General features: G+C 38.9%; 1 protein-coding gene and 1 long non-coding RNA gene across 2 annotated transcripts; one reads left to right on the forward strand and one right to left on the reverse strand.

Annotated features, from left to right (window-relative positions):
- The first annotated feature begins 147 nt into the window (after positions 1 to 147).
- On the forward strand, positions 148 to 17,656 carry RPF2 (ribosome production factor 2 homolog). The gene is made up of 10 exons (XM_083349257.1): positions 148 to 219; positions 2,683 to 2,815; positions 4,761 to 4,798; positions 5,752 to 5,791; positions 8,769 to 8,850; positions 9,434 to 9,510; positions 10,900 to 10,999; positions 11,395 to 11,497; positions 14,530 to 14,674; positions 16,890 to 17,656. Exons 1-10 carry the CDS (start codon positions 197 to 199, stop codon positions 17,064 to 17,066), a joined length of 918 nt encoding a protein of 305 aa, XP_083205383.1. The 5' UTR covers positions 148 to 196; the 3' UTR covers positions 17,067 to 17,656.
- Positions 8,222 to 14,212, reverse strand: LOC310632203. The gene is made up of 3 exons (XR_014490808.1): positions 12,734 to 14,212; positions 12,120 to 12,233; positions 8,222 to 8,427 (listed from the first exon to the last, which is right to left on the reverse strand). It is a non-coding gene; the product is annotated as an uncharacterized lncRNA (long non-coding RNA).
- Positions 17,657 to 23,162: the final 5,506 nt, after the last annotated feature.

Below are 23,162 nucleotides of genomic sequence, written 5' to 3' on the forward strand. Positions count from 1 at the left end.
CGTAAGATTCGAATTGTGCATGCAGTGTACTGAAGTACGGTAACACCTTCAAGAACCACCGCTTCTTAGGGTTCTTCATTTTCTATCTCTATGTTCAAACCACGGCGGATATGATGTCACAACGTGGTTTTATAACTTTCCGGTGTCTGTGTCTGCTCCACGTGGGTGCATTTAACTGTCCTCTACCACCGCGAAGATGGAGGCTTTAGACCGTGTGGTGTAAGTACCGGGTTTTCAGCACTTTTTTCCTTTTGGGGTTATTAAATGAAAGCATTTCTGGGCTCGTAGTGGGGGGGGGGGTGGTGAAAGTATTTTTAAAGTGATATGCGCAGCCTTTTTTTATCAAGTAGGTGCGAAAAAAGAAAGAACCGGTTTTAGGCTTGCGGTTATTATGGCAGGAGATTTCACGGGGCATCCCGACCTCACGCCGCTTATCTTCAGTTGGTAGAAATCTGCTTGTGGCATGGCTGAATATATCAATCTAAATCAGGGGTCTTCAAACTTGGCCCTTTTATGACTTGTGGACTTCAACTCCCAGAATTCCTCAGCCAGCCCTGGCTGGCTGAGGAATTCTGGGAGTTGAAGTCCACAAGTCATAAAAGGGCCAAGTTTGAAGACCCCTGATCTAAATTAAACGTCCAGTCTATCAGTTTTCCCTACAACACTGTCGGCGTTCACTAATACGCTTTGCGGGGAAAATCACTTAAGTATCTTGAAAGCGGTTAAAAAAAAATAAACTATTGCACTATTTAAGAGGCAACGGTGAAGTTCTTGGTGGGATGCAGCTAAACTGCAGTTTTTGTTAAGGAACGTTTCTGAATTTTAAGACTTTCGTGTTAATAAGGTTTTATGTATTTTCTCTGAGACGTTGCAGTTAAATTTCAAATGAGGTGAAATGAACGTTTATTTGGTAGGTGCCTCTGCCAGTAGTACACACATGTATGCCTCTCCATCTTTGGGGGTTTGTGACAATTGTACAGCAGACAGATGTGAAATACAGTCATTATAATCTGACAGTTGTTTGTAAGTGCCTTTTGTTTCCTGCCTTGTTTCACACCCTCTGGCGCTCTGATGTTTTGGTTCCGTGCTGGTGTTTGGATGATTACAAGTTTGGCTTTTATTTTATTCATTGGTGTATCAAATAAAGTTAATATTTTTGGAGAGAGTGCTAGTAGTTCTGATGGAGAATTATTTTTTCAAGTTGCAAAAGAAAAATCCTGAAGTAGATGATGTATAGTTGTACTGGTTTACTGAGTGAAATGAGGTGAGGAATGAAGAGATGAGATGGGTACGTAGTACCTATGGCAAGAGGTCATGCTTCAATAAACCAAGTTAAGATATGCTGTTTGTGAATATGGAGTATCTTAGTTGGAGAGAAGAAAAACATTGGTCAATTAGGAAGGGGAGATTCCAGGAATAATATTTCAACTTAGTTTTAATTTTTCAAACACTTCTTAGATTATCTCTTCCAGAAATATAAAAAATGTATGTTGCTTTAAAATAGAAAACAAGAATTAAATTATTTGCATGCATGGAAAGAATGTGAACAAGCCTTGCAGTCTTTTCTTTCTTTCCCTATGCAGAAATAAAACTTTAGGTTTAGGGCATGAGAGGAGAAATACAAATATTCAACTTTATTTTGGCCAATTCTTGAGTTGGCATTTGTGTGCATTGGAGATTATAATTTCAGATAAATTCTGTCCAATTGGTAAACAAGATAGCCACACAGCCAATAATCCAAGGTTGGTAGTTGGCTTATTTACGGTTTTAAATGTAATTTTGAGTTTGCACGTAACAACCTTGCAAGCAAACAAAATAAACCTGAGTTCCTTTTGGAAGAGTTTCTACATATATGTGGCATGCTGGCTCCCAGATTGTTCACTTTTCTGCTCTATATCTTATGGCAAGTTTTCACATTACATCTGAAAACATTTTCAGGCACTGATTCCACTGTAACCAATTTGAAACAGATAAACATTAGGTGACATACCAATTGCACATTCACATTCTGATCTCCCGTAAGTTATGTTTGGTGACTTCTGAAGTCATCAATCATTTAAGAACCAGTCATTTACTGGGGAAAAACCTCATATGAACTAGGATTGCTAGCAGAGTTTCCTAAAAAAATTGGGGCTCAAATAATCCCAGATTGTATAAAGAAGAGATAACAAAAAAAACTTAATACATCAGTTTTAAACTAAATTATTTTTGCCTATTTTTAACTTTTAGAGTTCCACACGCTAAACCCAGATACTGTACATAAAACCTTAGATAACAAAAAACACAAAACAGTTTTCAACTATTTTTACCCATTTAATACATACTGATAAAAAATTAAATTTTAAAATAAAAACCTAGACATCCACACTGGATCAAAAACCTGGTGTGAATCGGGCTATTCTTTTAAACTTGATGCCTCTCTTCAGTGGTCATGCTGAGAGGCAGGTAGTCTTTCTAAGATGCATTGGACATCATTTCTCTTTTTCATCCATAGATTCAGTTTGCATCAATAATGTTCTGCTAGTGGTTATATCATTTTTGTATTTTTTATGAATTGTCATGTTGCCATTTTATGATGGGAAGCATTTAGAAGTGCTAAACAAAATAACACCATTATAGGTCTTGATTAAATATTTTGTGAAACTTAATATGTTATTTGTTTGGGGGTTTTTTTCATGGCAGAAAGCCTAAAACAAAGAGAGCCAAGAGATTTCTTGAAAAAAGAGAGCCTAAACTGACAGAAAACACCAAAAATGCAATGCTCATAAAAGGAGGAAATGCAAGTTTAACAGTGGCAGAAGTACTCAAAAATATTGTAAGTATGTTTAGAAATTTCTGTAAAAGTAATGGCACTTCTTTGGGATTGGATCCAGAAAATATACTGTAAATCAGTGGTTCTCAACCTTTTCTTCACCATGGACTCCCTTTGAATATCTTTTGTGACCACAGACCACAGCCTCAGACCCCCAAGACTTAAGATTTAAATTGTAACATTTCTTCAAGCCCTCGCAGACCCCCAGGGATCTGTGGATCACAGATTGAGAACCATTGCTGTAAATAATTCTTCTGGAGAACAATTATTTATGTAGCATTATTCTCAGCATTATTATCAACTGCCAGTTGTTACTATTATTACTAGTTATTACCAGAATCTGGAGCACAATGAATTAGGAATTCAGTCATTAAAATCTCAGCATTTTATTTTTTAGTTCTTTGTGCTCCAGTTTTTTGTCTTATATTCCTTGAAAGACAATAAGGTAAATATGTCCTCTAGCACAGAGGTCCCCAACCTTTTGAGCACCAGGGACCGGTTCCGTGGAGTGAGGTTTTTCTGTGGACCGGAGGGGGCGTGGTTTCCTGTACTGTCTGCATCTTGTGGGTGGGGGTTTGCTTGTTTGCACGGCCTGGTTTCTGGCATGCTGCGGCCCAGTCCTGGTCCACGGACTGGGGGTTGGGGACCCCTGCTGTAGCAGTCTATTAGTTTATGGAATTTGAGGGAATGGTAACTTTTGTTACTTATACTGGAATTTTGTTGACTAGAAGCCCAAATCTTGAGTGCATGGAGCTATTACATGTGTTACAGAGGAGACCTACATTTGTCTCTTCATTCTCCCTACTCTGCCTTCCTAAACATATCTGTATTCACTTAACTTATTTCTATTTCTTGAGGGCTCAAGGGGACTTATCTTTAAAGGGCATCCATTATAAGGAGAAGGGACGCGGTGGCTCAGTGGGTTAGGATGCTGAGCTTGTCAATCAGAAGGTCAGCAGTTTGGCGGGTCGAATCCTGAGTGCCGCGTAACAGAGTAAGCGCCTGTTACTCGTCCCAGCTTCTGCCAACCTAGCAGTTCGAAAGCACGTAAAAATGCAAGTAGAAAAATAGGGACCACTACGGTGGGAAGGTAACAGCGTTCCGTGCGCCTTTGGCGTCTAGTCATGCCAGCCACATGACCACGGAGATGTCCTCGGACAAGCGCTGCCTCTTCGGCTTTGAAACAGAGATGAGCACCGGCCCCTAGAGTTGGAAACGACTAGCACGCATGTGCGGGGGAACCTTTACCTTTTACCTTATAAGGAGATCCTAGTGTTAGAGCTGGAGGAAGAAAAGTAGGTAAGGGAAAAGGAAAATACAGTTTTAAAACATTCCAGAGGAGGATGCCTTCCATGAAGCTGAGAGGTCATTTTTTTACTCTTGTCAGAAGAACTCCCCAACTTGGCAAGGGTGGGGTGGAAGTGACTTCCAACAGGAAAGTGTCACCTATTTAATAAACTCGTCAGGATATGAGAAGGGGACAACAGCGAAGGGTATCAGATGCTAACATAATGTTGCTGTTCCCTCACCTGTGGGAAAAGGTAATTGATCTGATACAGATGAAACCTTTTTAGTGCGATGACAGTATTTGTGCCTCAGTGCTGCTATAGGAGGCAGCAAGGGATTAACATAGCTATTTGGTAGACCCATTGCTGGAAACCTGTTAGTGAGCTTAAAGCCTGGTGAAGTCCCTCAGGCACTCATTAATCTAGGCCAGGGGTAGGCAACCTCGGCTCTTTTATGACTCATGGACTTCAACTCCCAGAATTCCTGAGTCAGCTATGCTGACTCAGGAATTCTGGGAGTTGAAGTCCATGAGTCATAAAAGAGCCGAGGTTGCCTACCCCTGATCTAGGCTAACAAATATATTTCCATTTTATTTAAAACATTTATTTGAAGAATGTTTCATTGTTAAATGCTTCTAAACTAAAATGTTTTTTTCTTATAGTATGCCCTGAAAAAGCCCTTCGCTGTCCTATATAAAAAGTGAGTGATATATTGCTGGTATATTTTTCTCTGGTATTCAAATATGATACAGATCTATGTGGCATTTGGTGTGTGTGTGTGTGTGTGTGTGTGTGTGTGTGTGTGTGTGTGTGTGTGTATATATATATATATATATATATATATATATATACACACACACACACACATACACATACACATACATGTATGTATGTATATATATGTGTGTATGTATATGTGTATGTATACACACATATATGACACATATGCATGTCCATTCACACATTGTAATAGGATTATGCAAAGCAGCTGAAAAAGGTGTGGAGACAGTTTTTTTCTGTGGACTGGAGAATGCGTGGTTTTGGTGCTGCCTGCATCCCGTGGATGGGGTTTTGCTTATTTGTGCGGACCGGTTGCTGACATGCCGCGGCCCGGTACTGGCCCACAGACCTCTGATCTAATCCATCTGGAGAGTATGTGCATGAGCCTTCTGTCACAGCACAAATACATTTCCAAAGAATTGTATTAGTAATGAGTGGTAGCTTGGTATTGGAAACCGTGATAAAAAGAGAGCCCCTATGTTTGGAAGAGGTACATCAGAAGCAGGAGACAAAATTTTTGCTAATAAAGTGCCCAAGAACATTTAATTAGTTGCTGTATGAATTGGTGAGGTAGTCCTTATGACCAGCCTCAAAAACAAATGGCATCGCAGTTCTCGGGTAAGAAAAGCAACAGTATTTTACTTTAGATCAGTTTGCACATCATGCTAAACCATGCTTGTGTTCAGACAGCGCCCATTGGCTTCTGCTAGTGGGTGCTATCTGCTAATTAGAAAGCTATAGGAGGAGGCATCCATGATTTGCTTAGCATATAATATGAACCAAACAAGGGTTTTTTTTGGGGGGGAAGGTTCCTAGTTTTCAGGTAGGTTAAAGCAGGTACTTAACGAGTTTTAAAAAATCTATGTGTTTCAGAAAGAACATTACAAGGCCCTTTGAAGACCAGTCCTCTCTGGTGAGTATTAAGTTTAGGCTTACGTATGTGAGATAGCAAAATAGACCCGAACACTTTCTGGAATCATGTGAAATTTAATTTGGCTACAAAATATCCAGTCTGTATTGGCTATCCCCAACATTGTGCTGAACTAGCTCTCTCGTGTCTGATGTCACTAAGAGAGTTTAGAATAGAATAGAAGCTGGAAGGGACCTTGGAGGTCTTCTAGTCCAGCCCCCTGCTCAAGCAGGAGGACCTATACCATCTCAGACAAGTGACTGTCTAGCCCAGGGGTCAGCAACCTGAAACAGTGAAAGAGCCACTCGGAACCGGTTCCCTCACAAAAGGATAAACTGGGAGCCGCAAAAAATGTGTGTGCATGCACGTACATGCGCACATGTGCAGAACAGGGTTTGAAGAGTGGAGCCAAGGCGAGATATGCACCTACCCTGCATATTTGAATTGATTGGTTGAACTTTTTTAGTCCCTTTTTTTTGGGACTGCACATAGCAGCAGATTGGGAGCCCCGCAGGAGACGGCTGAAAGAGCTGCATGCGGCTCCGGAGCCGCGGGTTGCAGCCCGAGTGTGAACATTTGTTTTTGTTTTAAGTTATGATCAACTTGTCATCTGAATCCAAAGCAGTTCTAAATACTAAATGTAACTTGGTTCAAACATGCCAGGATTAATCGCAACCTGACAAATATTGGGTGAATTAAATTACTGTTTGTGTACTACTAAAACCCTTGTTCCCATAACTTTTATTTGGGCAAAATGGTGCACCACAGGGCAACAGTTTTTGAACCAATGTATTTCAGATGGGCTAACATAGACAGTTTGTTCAAAATCTGGGACCCGTGCCTCCCATTGAATTGAAATTGTAAAATTTTATAAAACCTGACATAAAAATTATCACCAAACAGTTTATAACATAATAAAATGTCACAAAACGTTTCCTGTGGTCAACTCCTGATGTTTGTGCTACACAGTTCAACATGGAATATTTTCAAAGCAGAAGCTCTTCCATTGTTTTGCTTACCTCTCTGTCTCTATTCAGTCCTGTGGGAAGCTGGCAGGAATTAATTGGAGATTTGGAGGAATCTTATGAGAAAATGCCTCTGGAATGATGAGCCAGTGGGTCACAAGATATCTAGCTTAAGCTGAAAATGATTTCTAGATTTCCCAAGCTGATGCTCTTGTAAGAGTTAGCTTGATATAGCTTCAATTGGGCCATGGAAACAAGTAAAATAAATGTTGCAGTAGTTATTGTCTGAGTTCTCTAGTAATACTTTTTTTTGCCTCTAGATGGATCTGTCACAGAAGAGATAACTAATCCTTCTGATAATTGTTATTATATTTTTATCCAGCTTTTTAAAATATTTATATTTTGGCCAACTCAAGAGAGCAAAAATACCCATATTTCTGCCTCCTGTTTTCCCCACAAAAACATTTTCTAAGGCTTAAGAACAGTTTCCAGGCCTTAGAGAAACACACCATAGCTTGAGAAAGCAGAATATGGTTTTGATTATAAGCTAAAAAATGAGAATATTGTTTTTGCATAATGTTTCTTCTGGGTTACATTATGGGCGTGGAACAGTTATGAAGAAAAAGGAACAATAGTCCTATTGCTTTGGTTTATAACTTACCCTGAGGTCATTGTATTCTTTTGTAAAGAAGTTGAGAGAAGTTTGTTCTCAGTTTGAAGCTGCCATTATGTTAACCCAGAAGGAACTGGAATTTGAAAGAGTTCTGTCAGTCTGTGGAAAAAATGCAGCATTCGGCGTTTTATGAACAATATATTGCAGGGGTGTCAAACTCAATTTCATTGAGGGCCACATCAGCATTGCGGTTGCCCTCAGGGGGCCGGGTGGGTATGGCCAGGGTGGGCGTGGCCTACTGGGTGGGCGTGGCTAGAGTGCGTATGGCCTACTGGGTGGGTGTGGCCAGCTCTACATCGTTCGCATCAAGGGTGCCTATGGGGGCCTGGGCAGGAGTGGGACAGATCTGAGGGTCTCTGGCAGAAGGAGGGTCTCTGGGCCAGGGCCAAGGCAGTGGGGGCCGTTCCCTCACTGTTTCCAGGATGGCTTCGCGGGCCACATGAAACCACTTCGCGGGCCGCATCCGGGCCCCGGGCCTTGTGTTTGACATGTCTGATATATTGTGATAACAATTTCTATTCAGTTACTCTCTGAATTTCTGACAAAGGATAACTGCAAAATCTTTGCTGATTTTGATCTAGAGTACTCCATAGATTATTGATAAAAGAGAATATTGGTAGCTCAGACTTGAACAGTGGGGGTCACTGGTGCTCACTGAGCTTGGTTATTTTCTTGCAGACATTTTCTTGCTGTACTAGGTAACATCACCAGTGTGCTTTATAGTCATTGTTCATTTAGTGTCTCGTTAGCAACCATTTGCAAATAAAACTGTAATAAACAGTAGTAAAAAAAAATCATTTTCCAACCAATGCATGCATTTATGACCAGCCTTTGCAGACCACACAACAGGAGCCTTCAGTGTGAAACTGATTTAGGGTCTGGTCAGTTTAGGCAGTAGATGATTCTTACCAACTAATTAAGGTCACAGAGCTCAGCATGTTAACTTGATGTTAAGGAAAGCAGCTCAGGAAAAGACAACTTGTTTAGGCGATCTCTCCACCCTGCAACAGAGCAAAAAAAAAAAAAAGGACAAGAAATAGGTCAGGGACAGAATACCGTATGAGAACTTTATCTGTATGAGACCGCAGCAACTGGTGTTCTTTGCCGTGTCCATCCAATGTTTGCTTAGCAACCATGTCACTCAATGACCGAGTGGTTGGATCAGAATGTGTTTGCTAAACAAGGAGAAGGTGGAATTGGGAGTTGTAAGCCAATGGAATCTTCTCTTTTGGCAAAATTTACAGTGGCATAATAGCTGCTCAGTCCAATTATGTCCTGAAAGCTGGTTTTGTGTTCTGCGAGGCATTTCGATATATTTAAACCTCTGTGCTCTTATTATTAGGAATTTTTTTCCAAGAAGTCTGATTGTTCTTTGTTCCTGTTTGGATCTCATAGTAAGAAGAGGCCTAATAATCTGATCGTAGGTAACGTGTCTGGGTTTTATTTATATAATTATTGTCGGTTGGAGAAAGTAGATCAAGAGCCTCTCAGTGTGAAAACAAGCCTGTTCTTGCCTTGAGCCAAATAGGTGGAATTTAAAGAAAAGATCAGTGGAGGAATTGTGGTCAAGGCCAGCTTATACAAACTCATCTCTTTCAGGGTTATTAATCAATGCAGATAGGTTTTGATACATCTGCTTGGCTAACTTTGTCTGAAATCAAAGTTTCTGAATCATGTAACAAAAGTCACAATGCTTCTTTGATTACTCAGTGCAAACTAGGCCAGTGTGGTTTGCTTGTAGTGTAACTCACTACGTTGTTGAGTGAGTTTGAGTAAAAGATAGCGCTGGACTTGTTATGTTGTCAGCCTTACTAATGGTTTCTAATGCTTTAAAGAAAAACATAGAAGCTATGTTAACACAGGTATCAGAAAGATGCGTGAAGAATTTGTGAGAAACTTACTATATGTGTAAACCATGTACCCTAAAAAAAGCATTTATTTCTAAAGTGGAAATGTATTGCATTGACAGAAGACAAATTTTAATTATCTTTCACTCTCTTTTGGTAGGTCGAATGTATGACTATCATATTCTGGATATGATTGAACTGGGCATTGAGAAGTTTGTTGCCCTCAGAGATATTAAGGTGACATATTCCAAAATATTACCAGTTCCCTTACTGACGTAATCTGTTGGGGGTGTATCTCTTTTCTCTCTGATTTCTGCTTCTGAATTGCTGTTTGATCAGTCTTTTAATGCATTAATAAAGGAGAATATTTGTAGCTCAGGGTTGACATGAGTGGTCCTTGGTGCTCTCCGAACTTGCTTGTTTTCTTGCAGAAGGTCCTTGATGATGCCTGCAAGAAAACAAGCTCAGAGAGCACCAAGGACCTCTTTTAATGTATTTTGATCATACTTATTTATCTGTGCCTTTGAGTCAGCATTGATAACTGCCTGGATTAGTCTCTACAGTTTTCTTGACAAGATTTTGGAAGTGGTTTGACATTGTCTCCTACCTAGAGCTGAGAGTACATGATTGGTCTAAAGTCACCCAGCTGACTTCATGCCTAAAGCGGAAATAGAACTCACCGTCTCCCAGTTTCTAACCTTAACCGCTGTACCAGATAGCTCTGTTTAATTTAATTTAATTTTGTACTAAACACTTGTTTGTGTTAACACTTTTTAAACTGATACAGGAAAACCAGGGATACTATTTGAAACTCAATTTGACTATAAATCTGTGAAAGAGTATATCTTTATCCAGGAAGCTTTTCCCATGGTTTGTTCTCATTGGTACTTCAGCAGAATCTGTTTTTGAAACTTGGTGATGGGTATCCATGGAGAAGCTGTAGTTTGCTACAGTCCAGGTGGCTTGAAATTGTGTAGTCAAGTCCATCCAGCTGTGACGGGTTACTGCTTTTGATTGACACCATCAGCTGCTCTACTTGTTCCAAGTATTCCTGGATATTTAAGCTGTTACTTTTGGCTGACATTTGCAGGGCAGTGTTTTACCAGTGGTGCTGTCAAATGATTTAAATAAAAACATAGAAGATCACATTTGTTTCAGCAGCCTATGTCTGCCTATATCGAAACATTTTTAACCATATAGGAGCACTTGCTTTTTTTTTGACAGTAAATGTACATGCCACAATGCAGTGTCTTAGAAGAAACATTTTTCTAATACGTTGCCTGTCATTTCAGTTTTTAAGAGCACATCAAACAATAGTTAACTTTTAAAGTACCCAATTTGTTGGGTTACTGGTTTAATTGCCTTTTTTTAATTTAACTATGTTGCCCACTAAATACTTTCCACAATTCTCAGTTAGTACAGACGACAGCTTGGGGTGTAATCCCAACGTATCCAAAAAAAAAAAAAAAGGAACATCAGAGCTGCCAGTTAACATTGGCAAGCTCTACCCAGCAGTCTGTTCCTCTTATGAGTGACCTGGTCTTAGGTCTTCTGGGACACTTTTTCTCCTTCTCTTGGTCCTCTGCCAACCCTTTTTGTTCTTTAATCTTTTAATTTTTATAATAGAACAGCAAGTGTCCAGAAGGAACAAAGCCCATGCTGATATTTGCAGGAGATGCTTTTGACCTCAATGAAGAACACAGAAGGTTAAAAAGCCTTCTGATTGGTAAGCCATTTGAGTTAACCTGATGGTGTCATACAGACCTGTTTCTTAAACTTTTTGCTTTCAGGATCCCACTTTTAAAAATGATGGAGGACCCCCCAAAAGATCTCTTTTTGTATATTTATTTATATTTACCATATGAAAATTTTTATTGAGTCACGTAAAAATAATAATATTAAATCTAGTAGATATTAACATAAAATATTTTTCATGGAAAAAACTTTTAAAATTAATAAAAGTTATAATGAGAAGAGTTACATTGTTAAATGTTTGCAAATATCTTTTAATATCTGGCAAATAATTTTGATTTTTGCAAACCCCAGAGAGGGCCTTAAGGGATCCCTGGCATCGTTGGACCACCTTTTAACAAATGGCTCTTGCTCTTTTTTGCCCTTTAGATTTTTTCAGAGGTCCTGTTGTACCCAGTATTCGTCTGGCCGGCTTAGAACATGTTCTGCACTTCACAGCAGTGGACGAAAAGATCTATATAAGAAGTTACAAGTAAGTCTGTATGGTGGTTGGATACGTGCCACTATGTGCAATCATACACTGACTAGGACTAGAAATGGGGTGCATCTGTAGAGCAGTGTAGGAGAGGCATTTTAGGTGGGAAAAAGTCTAATTTCATCCTTTCAGGCTGGCTTCCCATGGTATTATCCCACATATTATAAAATATTGCATTGTGCGCTACACCTGCTGTCTGTATGAAATGGCTAAAGACCACTAAAATCCTCATCTACTTAGAAGAAACATAATGTTACAGGTATATTAATTGAACTTACAGATTTTATTTTCAAGCTAAACATGGTAAAAACTATGGATTCTCAACACTAGCAAAGAGTATGTACATATGAAACACATATGCCCACAAGCAAATTCTTTCCCCAAAAATCATGATTTCCCCAGAAAATGCTCACAAAAGTACCCTCCTTTTAACCAGGAGGTACACTATTATTTCTACAATATTCCTTGAGGTTCAAGCTATCCAGTTGTGATTGCTTTTATTAGTATTGCTCTTCCACTGTTAATATTTATTAACCTTTACTGTGCTAACACAGAGCTTAATATCGCCTACTGTATTCTACTGTATTTTACGCTTGAAGGTTTTTCTAGATTTAATTACCTATTTTGGATTGTTATATAATAACTGTTAGCTTCGTATTGCTATCTTCAGCAATTCGGTGTCTGGGATAGAGTGATTGTTGAATACTGATATTCCTACTTTGCTGTTCTATTTCTGCAAAAAAAAAATAGACACAAGACCTATTTACAAACTGTTGATCTCAAATTTCCTCTGCTTTGCTATGATATCAGCTCAGGTTTATTATGACCCACAAAGATATGTCTTAGTTTCTTAATACGTTTTAAATATTAGGGCCACTTGTCTTCTGTGAATATAAAACACATTACTACATACTGTATGTACTGAGACAAATTCTCAGAATTTTTCATACAACATGGCCATATCTGGAGTATCCCAAACTTTGAGAATTCTTTTTGAATCCTGTATAGAATCCAATCATAAACATTAAGTTTCATGTGGTTATGCAACTGTCCAAAGTCTGAAGCATAAAGCTTTACACTCTCTCTTAAGATAATAGAAGGAGGTTGGAACATAAGATCAGAGTATATGTTTACCAATCTTTATTATCCCCCAATAATATCAGACCTATTATATCATGCTTGGTTGACTAAACATCTCAGTGGAGAGAATAATGAGAAAAGAACAAATCATACGTATCAGTCTGAAGATTTGGAAACTGCTGCCACTCGTAGGCTGCACGTTATGGGGAAATTCCAACTGTTGAAAATGTTCAAATGCTTTAATTAATTTGATGAATGTCCTCAAAATTAATTGTAGTTATCAATCTACTAAATGTTAATAAGCAGGAATATAATTCAGATGTAATAAGAACAGGGTTTCTGATAAGGTTATAAAAGGAATTTGTGATAAATACAGAGAATACATTGTTTACCTTGTATGAGCTGGTACATCTCTTTTCAAACTTAGTCATGTCTGATATTAATACAGCTTTGGTAGAATGTGGCACTAGATACATGTTTTAAACAACTGGTATGTGCAGGGGCACTTGGGACTGATGAACCAAGAAGTATATTAACAATATTAATTCATTTATGTTAAAGTATATTAATTGCAACTAGCTGCTGTTAGGCTGCAATTGATTGTTTTTTGTGTGTAATTTCAACAAGGGATGGAGAAGACGTTACTCAGATATCCTGCAATTAATCCATTTCTCTTACAAGCTGATTGGGCTACTATTTTGGAAACTAGATTGCACCAAGTCCTTAGTTTTGAAATTAAATATGGATCAAAAACAAACGGATGAACAGCTGGATGTCATACCTCTCTATTGCTGCGATAGTAGATGGGGAGAGTATGCTCAGAATAAAGGAGACAGAACTGAATGATACCAATGGTAAAATGGGTGTAGGATGGTGAGGACAGTATCCAGCTGTCTTCTAGACACAGCAGAATGATGTTGGAAGTTTTCTTTTTTCTATCCAGCCTTTAGATTTGGAGGCATGCAGAAGGAGAAGGAAGAATATCTTGTATGGGTTGCAGTGCCAATATAGTCTAGAAATCTGCCTCTCCGTCATTGGTTGTAATGTTGTTTTCCAAGTGTAGACTCTAAAATCCAATTACTCAGTCAGATGTTTCAACCAAAAACCCGGCAGTTCATCTTTATCCGATGTTGACCAATTTTTGATCTTCCTTGCCCTTTTCTCCATGATTTCTGCTGTTCTCCCCCCCTTTTTTTCTTTCTTTCTCTATCTTCTTTATCCAAGCTGCATTCTAGTTGTATTTCTGTTATTTTTTTTCCTGCAATATACAACCTCAATTTCTATTTTATAACCTCTTTGATAATATTTTTGTCACTATTTGATCTCATGAAATTGTTCCCTTTGAAAGTTACTCCTATAGCCAAAGACGGAAGGCATTATAAATTTTACTCTCAAAATACTTCTCTGCAAAATAAGCCAAAGTATGCTATCTCTATGGTAAATGAAGCAGTATTTTCTATCTCACAAAAGTATATGGTCATTATTCCTCATAACGTTTCTCCAGAAAGAATATATGGAGAAAGGACTGCTAATATACTTTTGGGAGGCAAACATTATGGATTATTGCTCCTTTCTGTTTAGTTCTAATCCCAGAATCTTTTATTCAGTACTTGATTTTAGTAAGTCCATTGATACTATTAATGTAGACTTGATATAGCTTTGCAAGTTGGCATGAGGTATTGATATGAACTGCATAGGAGTGGTTTGTTCTTTGTGCTGAACGGTCTAGAGCAGGGGTAGGCAACCTCTGCTCTTTTATGACTCATGGACTTCAACTCCCAGAATTCCTTAGTCAGCTATGCTGACTTAGGAATTCTGGGAGTTGAAGTCCATGAGTCATAAAAGAGCCGAGGTTGCCTACCCCTGCTCTAGAGAAAGATTGCTACAAGGATTCAGAATGTTAGATGAACTAATCAATAAATTTTTGTTTCCCTTGTCCCATTTTCAAGGGTGTTATTGAAAAAGTCTGGTTGTAAGATACCAAGGATTGAACTTGAAGATATGGGACCTTCATTAGATTTGGTGATAAGGAGAACACATTTGGCATCAGATGATCTTTATAAGCTGTCACTAAAGAAACCTAAAGCTCTCAAGGTATGTAGAAAAATCTTTATACATTTAGGCCAGGAAAATCTGCCCATGTGCAGAACTGAAAGTGATATATAATTGAAAAGATTTTTCTGTTTGTGGAACAGAGCAACTTAACTACCCATTTTTCCCCAAAAATAAGCTCGGGTCTTATATTTATTTTTGGTCCAAAAGACCCATTAGGGTTTATTTTTGGAGGGTGTCTTATTTTTTTCATCACAAGGCTCAGCCCGGCTGGCACCCCGCCCACCAGGCGACTCTGGTTTCCCTCCACGGGGGAAGAAGGCTTTGGAAACTGCCTTTTCATTTACATTCATCATCAATATTGTAATCCGTCCCTTTATTTTTCAAAAAAAAAATGATTTGTATTTACCACGACTAGCCTCCTTGATCACCAGTGGGAAGGTGCAGTGTGAATTCTGTGCATGAGCTGTGGAAATACAGAAACTTGCACCCTCAAGGCTCATGCTGCTTCCTCATTCAGGGTGTACCACTGCTTTACGTGAGCGTTCAACTTCATACAAATCATCTTTTTGAAAAACAAAGGGACGGATTACAATATTGATGACGAATGTAAATTAAAAGACAGTTTCCAAAGCCTTCCTCCCCCACCGAGGGAAACGTGGGTCGCCTCCCAGAGTGGGGCGTCTCGGGATGCCCAGCTTTCTTTCCTGCCCTTCCGCAGAGGAGGAGAAAGCCGGCAAAGCCTGCGGGGCAGTGCAGACCACCTCCGGGGGCTGCTTTAGGGTGAGGGTGAAGGAGAGAAGCTGCTGGTTGAGGCCCCGGCCAGCCCCCACCTCCACCTGCCTGCTGGATTCTCCAATCCAGGGCAGGGATAGAAAGGAGACAGTCTCTGCTTGCCTGGCTCTCTTAACGTTCAGGCCACCTCGCAGCGGTGGCACCGGCAGCAGGCAAGGCGGGGGACGGGGGGAGGCATGTGATCCAGCCTGCCAAAAAAACCTACGGTGGGATGGAGTGGGCGGGGTAGGGCTTATTTTTGGGGGGGGGGGTAGGGCTTATATTAGGCCCAACCGCAAAAAAAAAATCAAGCTAGATCTTATTTTCTGGGTAGCTTGTATTTTCGGAGAAACACGGCATAACTCTTTACAGTTATAGCTACTTAATTAAATCCACTAATATGTACTTAATGTACTTTGAGGATTAAATCTGCTAAATAATTACCGTATCCCAATATGGGACTTCGGGAATGATTGCTACTTGCTTATTTGTAATCACAATTTATTCTGTTGAGGGAGGGATAGCCTGGTATGTATGCCTTCAAGCCAGTCTTGATTCCTGGCAGCTGCCTGGACTAGTCCCTGCAGTTTTCTTGGTAAGATTTTGGAAGTCGTTTGCCACTTGCTGCCGCCTTAGACTGAAAGAGAATGACTTCGTGCCTAAAGCAGGAGTAGAACTCACGCTGTTCCAGTCTCTCGCCTGATGTCTTAACCACTACACACTAAACACTGTGGATGTGTTTAGGTCATATCATAAAGAGCTAACCTGATATGACAGGGTTAGTTTAATTTTGTAATCCTTAAATCATTGTTTTGGGAGTTTTTGCAAATTAAACTAGTTTTCTCTAACTTGAGTGCTTCCCTCATCTGTGGCTCAACCTACTTATGGCTCTTGATGAAAATTCTGGGAGTGGCTGGGACATTGGAAGTCAGTAGAGGTACGAAGCACTGAGTTGAACTTGATCCTCAAAAAGAGCCTTGGTGGAGCAGTGGGCTAATGCCTCCTTAAGTAACACCAGCTGCCTGCAATTAGTGCAGGTTCTTATCCCACCAGGCTCAAGGTTGACTCAGCCTTCCATCCTTCCGAGGTAGGTAAAATGAGGACCCAGATTGTTGGGGGCAATTAAGCTGACTTTGTAATAATACCGCTTGGGGTGTGTGTGAAAGCCCTAATAAGCAGGCATATACATAGAATGAAGGCTACTGCTAAGCTTGTAAGCCGCCCTGAGTCTTCGGAGAAGGGCGGGATATAAATGGAATTAAAATAAAAAAATAAAAAATAAAAAAATGAGGCTTCAGCATAACTCCCCAGGTGATATTTGTTGTGTTTCTCCTAATTAATTCAAAATAGATGAAATGGTGAATTAACTAATTAGATTTTAAGTTGTAATGGAAGGACATTTTCCGGCGGGTATTGGACAGGGATTGCATTTTGAAGAAGTGTCACTCTAGATCAGAAAATGGGCACTGTCTTGTATTTCTAGCCAAAGAAGAAGAAGAACGTCTCTCACGATGTCTTTGGGACAAAATATGGGCGGATTCACATGCAGACACAGGACCTGGGTAAACTGCAGACTAGAAAAATGAAAGGTTTAAAGAAGAGACCATCTGAAAAGAAAGCTGAAGACGGCGGGGATGCAAAGAAACTAAAGTTGGAATGAGAAGTTTAGACTGGAATGAGCATTTGAATTTGGGTCCTATCAGCGAAATGCCATATAAAGCTAAATCTTACTTCAAAGTAAATTTTACTATTTTGCCTTTTTTGAAGATGTTTTTAAACAGTGGAGGATCTTAATAAATTTTTTTTACTCTTTGGTATAACTATGTCTATAATGGCTTCTGGCCATTACCAGTACTTGCCATAATCTTTCCCAATCTTCATCATAAATTATTTAGAATATAAAAAAAACCCGCTTGTTTGCTTTTTCAGGCGTTTGGAGCTGATTTGCTCAAAAATACATAGAGCTAATGGCTTGTATAGAAATGAAGAATAATTTCCAGAATGTTCTGATCCTATATCTTTTCAAATTGTTGTTGGTTGATTGCTCTGAGTTAAGTCTGTATTCTTATTTTTTATTGTTGCTGTTTACCAAATAGGGTTGCTGTCTCTCCATATATGTCTGGATTTCAAGTGCCAGAATTCTGAGCAATAGCCGTGCTGGCTGGAAATTTTAAGAGTTAATCCAGAGTTTGGGGAAAACTGGTTTATGTAATATATTTGATTTGTAAATGATAAAATCCAAAGTCCTACGTTATATCAAGAACTCATTTCTTTTGACTTAAGAACAAAATGAAAAGGAATCACGTTAGAAGCAAGTTTTTAAAGAACTGCAAAATGTGAAGGCACATAAGAGTTATAAGGTTGGGAGCAGCAGGTGACTTCTCCCCCTCTAGGTTAATATTTTTGGATTATGGTATGTATTCTTCTTTTAGGGAAAAGCAACAAATCAGCTGCAGGCATTGCAAAATAAAAGCAAACAATGTACATGCCTATAAACAAACTTATCCATCATGCTATGAAATACCTATGCCTAATTAATATACAGCTAGAAAACCAAAACATCCTTGCTTGGTAAGTTTTATTTGAGCGGAGTCCCATTTGCTAGCAAGATAGCTCATCAGCTTCTGCATTCATTTACCTATTTTCTACATACGGTATCCAACCCACGCAATCTAGGGACTCTTCAGCCTACACGGAGTATAAAAAATACCAAGCAAAGCATCCACAGCTTACCAACTCTAAAGAGTAAAACAATACCACCCAAATAGAAAATGGCAAACAATGAAAATAGAAAATGAAGGTGCCATGACAAGATCGAGAGAAGGTTCTCCACAATAACTGTCCTTAAAAACCTCCAACATATCAGCAGGAAGGAGGCTGTTCCATAGTGCTAACCCAGACCCAGAAAAGCAGTACCTCCCAAAATTGTGGGATCGTTTATTTTTTTCCCTTTATTTGATCTAATTGGTCATAGGACATAGGGTGAAGCTTTGTTTCTTACTGAAGTCTTCTTTTCAAAGTGTTTTCAGATGAAACTGTTAGAAAAACAGTTCAATGTCCTGTGCATTTGCAACAGACTTTAATTTAGTAGCAGAGAAAATCCTATTTTATGACCTCCACAGCTACTTCTGATTAAAAATCAGTGGTATGATCTTCTGCTGTGTTGAGATGGAACATCTAACGTCTGTGTAAATTTGAGAGTGTTTAATCAGCTTTCCTGATTCCTTCTTCCCCAAGAGACAATTGCCCTCTTTGCATTGTAGCTTTTTTTTTAATCCCTCAAAGCTTTCAGTCACCAAAAGATGATCCACCTTTGCCTTAAATAGTTGCCCTCTCTTAGCAAGGTTGTTTTGGCATTGACTCAAGAAGCTGGAGTTACCCAATAAATAATTCCCAAAAGAGAGATTTGGACTTATTACAGGTAGTCCTCACTTAACAATAGTAATTGGGATCAGAATTTCGATGCTAAGCAAGTCGGTCATAATGTGCAAAGTCATACGATCATGCCAGCAAGAAGGTCCCAAATGACGGTCACATGAATGCAGGATGCTGTTTTATTGTAATTATGAGCCAGTTACCAAGCACCTGAAATGTGATCACATGACCTTGGAGCTGCTACATTGGCAATAAGTACAATAAGATAACAATTGGACTGGTTGTAAATATCACTCATTCAGTACTGCTGTAAATTCAAATGGTCATTGACAGCATGGACCAGTGGTAGATTTTTTTGAGGAGATTCTTTATAGAACTTCAAATGGCTGGTTTTTATCTCAAGGTAAAGGTAAAGGTTCCCCCGCACACACGTGCTAGTCGTTTCCGACTCTAGGGGCCGGTGCTCATCTCCGTTTCAAAGCCGAAGAGCCAGCGCTTGTCCGAGGACGTCTCCGTGGTCATGTGGCCAGCATGACTAGACGCCAAAGGCGCATGGAACGCTGTTACCTTCCCACCTTAGTGGTCCCTATTTTTCTACTTGCATTTTTACGTGCTTTCGAACTGCTAGGTTGGCAGAAGCTGGGACGAGTAACAGGCGCTCACTCTGCCGATCTACAAGCTCAGCGTCCTAATCCACTGAGCCACCGCGTCCCTTTTTATCTCAAACCTTAGCCTAAATGGTTCATTAATAATGTTCCACAATGGTATTAAAGCTGCCATAAGCTCTTAATTTGGTAGAATACTTGAGATGAAATGTCTTCATGAAAGTCTGAAACAGCCATGATTCATTTCAGTTTAGAGTTGCTAGAACATCAGACCTCATGTAAAGGGTGATTCTCACTTAACAAAATAAGGGCAAGGACTGTTTCTTTTTAATAAAGAAGAATTTATGCTGCAATCTAAATTGAGCATCCATCTCATTCTGCAAACTAAAAAGCAGCTTTTAGGTATGAACAAGGAGCTATAATTGATTGCTTGTCCTTTATAACATGATATATAAGAGTTCATTCATTTATACCTTATTCAGGTTTCAAGTGGAAAGTTGTTTGTTCAAAATCTTTCCCAAATCTATAATTCATTGCTAAAGATGGCTCTTTTCCCTCCATATTTACCTCTTTGAAAATTAGTGTGATTTAATCATTTGGCATACGTGTCATAAAAATGAGTGGGAGGTAGTGAGAAATGTCATTTTCTTTTAATCAGTTGCTGCTGGCAATGCTTTAATTATATATTTTTTTACTGTTCATGAGGCCCTGAATAACATAATGTTTGAAATTATTTTGGTTTCCACTTGACAGCACGCCATTGAACAAGCTGCTTTTTGTGATGTATGTTGGAGAGATTACTTTCGTCCATTTTTCAGTTTCTTAAAAAAATGTTTGATGCTCCGATAATCATAAAGAGGCCACATGTGGAGATAATAAGTTTTTTTGAGCAGCATTAGATGTGTTTGGTTAATGAAGTCAAATGGAAAAGATGTACTTGTGATGAAAAAGCTGAATTTAAATATATTATTATTATTATTTAAATACACAGATTTTCTACCTTGATTTAGACCAAGATGAGAAAAGGCAATTTTATTAAAACTGATTTGTCCATTTACAATTATACGTTATGTTTAAACAGTCAGTACATTTAACCTAGATACATTTTTATAAGGGAAGTAACTCTTTAAAAAGCTAACTAGTCGAAATACTAAAGTTTTTCCCACCCAATTTGCTGCTCCTTGTTGTTGATATACATTGTGGATGTACATTATGAATATCTTCTGATTCACATACTGTATAAATCCACAGAATAGCTTGTTTGGCTAAACACATTGCATGGATTTGTTCATTGTGTTTTGTCACAATTTATGGCTTAGCATTATATGATAAGTGTTGATGTGTGTATGAGACTGCAGTGGAGTAATTTTTAAAAGGATCTATGTTAAAGGAATTTTTATTATTTTCATACTAAATAGATTTCTGCCGTCTGTTGCTCCTGTGTTTAATATCTCTGAATTACACAGGGAGTATTTTTTTTATGGAGGGAGATTATCTTCTAACCTAAACGGTTGAAGTCAGAACAACAAATTGCAGTGAGATAATGATACAAATTCTTAGATTTTGGGTGGGACATGGAAATGAGCAGTGGATAGACAGCATTTATAAAAGAGATGCAACCTACTGGTGATTTAAATTTTCAGAAAATGCTGTGAAAATGGAAATACATTAGTGTTGTTCAGAACATAAGTGGAAGTCAGTCATATTTCAGAAGCAGATTTACTTGGTGACCATATTATTTAGCTTTTACCATATAGTCATTGTACATATGTTTTATACCTGTTTTGGTTCATTTATAAATATGTGTATATGTAAGAGAGAGAGAACATATTTTGTGTCAGGTATTTGTATGAAAGTAAAAATGAACCTGTATCAGAGATACATTCAAAGTAGGATGTAGAAGCAGAAGGACTTGTTCTGGAAGATTTCAGTTTATGCAGCATGTGTAAAAATATTAGAATGAAGACTTTTAAGAAGATTTAGCAATAATGATTTACAGAACAAGAGACCATTCTCAAAACGTGAAATCTGCAGGACACTTGAGTTTCCATGTGAACTGGATGATGCGATAGCACTTAGGTGGAAAAGTACTAGGACGTACGAGAAGAATAGCAAGCTGAAACTGGCCAAGCCTTGTCAAAAATTATAAAAATAGATGGGAACAGCATGTACTCTGTTTGGGGCCCTCATAGCTTAAAAGCACCTTTTTGCTTGTAGCTGCTGCTGCATAGTTTATAAAATCCATGGACCGTGCAATAGAAATAATATTGTGATGTAATAATTGTTCTTTTTTTCACTATGTTTTTGTTGTGGCAAGGTGTGTGTGTGTGTGTGTTTAAATTATATGGATCACCATCCAGTCTTCCCATCCTTTGTCCCATTGCAACCCAGTCACATTGGGATTAACAATTTGTGTTAATCTATTTTGACCTGAATAGGCTCATAGTACAAAGGAATAAGTAACATTGGAAAGACTCACTGGAGAAGAGCCTAATGCTGGGAAAGGTTGAGGGCAAGAGAAGAAGGGGACGTCAGAGAATGAGGTGGCTGGATGGAGTCACTGAAGCAGTAGGCTTGAGCTTAAATGGACTCCAGAAGATGGTAGAGGACAGGAAGGCCTGGAGGAACGTTGTCCATCGGGTCGCGATGAGTCAGACACGACTTCGCAACTAACAACAACAACATTGGCTTGGTCCATACATCGTGTTAAGTGGTGATTTGTTTGATATTGGCTTAGTGTGTTGTATAAACGCGCCCATTGTGTCGTGTGTGGCATCAGTTGTGATTTTGTACTATAGGTGATATCAAATTTGGGGTTCATCAACAAACAGTAATTAATCTGACCGTAATATATTACAATATGCCTTAAAAACATTGCACTAATTTCCTTCACACAGTCCAGGTTTTTTTTCCTATGTCGGTGCTTCCATAGCAAAAGGACTTGCCAGTGATATCTGCCCAGGGGATGCCCATTTGGGGTCTCCTTTCAAATCCCCGTGAAGTTGCCCACTAAAATAGTATCCATTAATCTACTCATGGTCGCCCACTTTCAAACTGCTGGGGCAGCAGGAGTGTGTGACAGGAGCTCACCCCTTCCTGCAGCAGCAATGGGTCTCGAACACGAGGCTGCTGATCGGTAGCCCAGCATTCTAACCTTATGAGCCACCATGCTTCTTTTATAATCTAGGTGTTCCTATAAGATTTTGGGTTTGAGAATATTTGTTCCAAACCATGTAATTCAGTTACAGGGAATGAGTCGCTTTTTTCCCTCTCATTTTCCCTTGTGACTGAATAGCACGGAGGATTTGTTTGTCCTGTTTACAACAGTTTTGTAGTTTACATATGAGCAATTCTAGACCCAGCTCCATGGCCAGTTTCCTAAAGCAAGAACTGAGTGGGATTTTAGAAAATGATGAGATCTGTAGATTAATTTATACCTGAAAATAGAAGTAGCCCCAAACCTCACAGTATGGGAAGAAAGAACTGTTTATTCAAAGAACTGTAATTGTGCAGCTGAAATACTTACCCTGTGATCTTTGCTAATAGCTATGGAAAGCACCTCTTTGATCCCAAATACTGTTTCGAATATAAACGGCAATGAAGCTGTTGCCAGCAGGATGGGACTTGTTCAACTTATGCCTCCACTTACTGTCGCTTTGCAGTACAAGGGGAAGTCTGAAAGGCCTCTTGGTAGCAACAGATCTGATGTGAATCAGTCATCAAAGAGAAATACCTATTGTTTTTTTTTTTTTTTTAGAAAAAAGATGCAATTTCAT

The sequence above is a fragment of the Vipera ursinii genome (assembly GCF_947247035.1).
Source record: "Vipera ursinii genome assembly, chromosome: 1".
Taxonomy (NCBI): Eukaryota; Metazoa; Chordata; class Lepidosauria; order Squamata; family Viperidae; genus Vipera; species Vipera ursinii.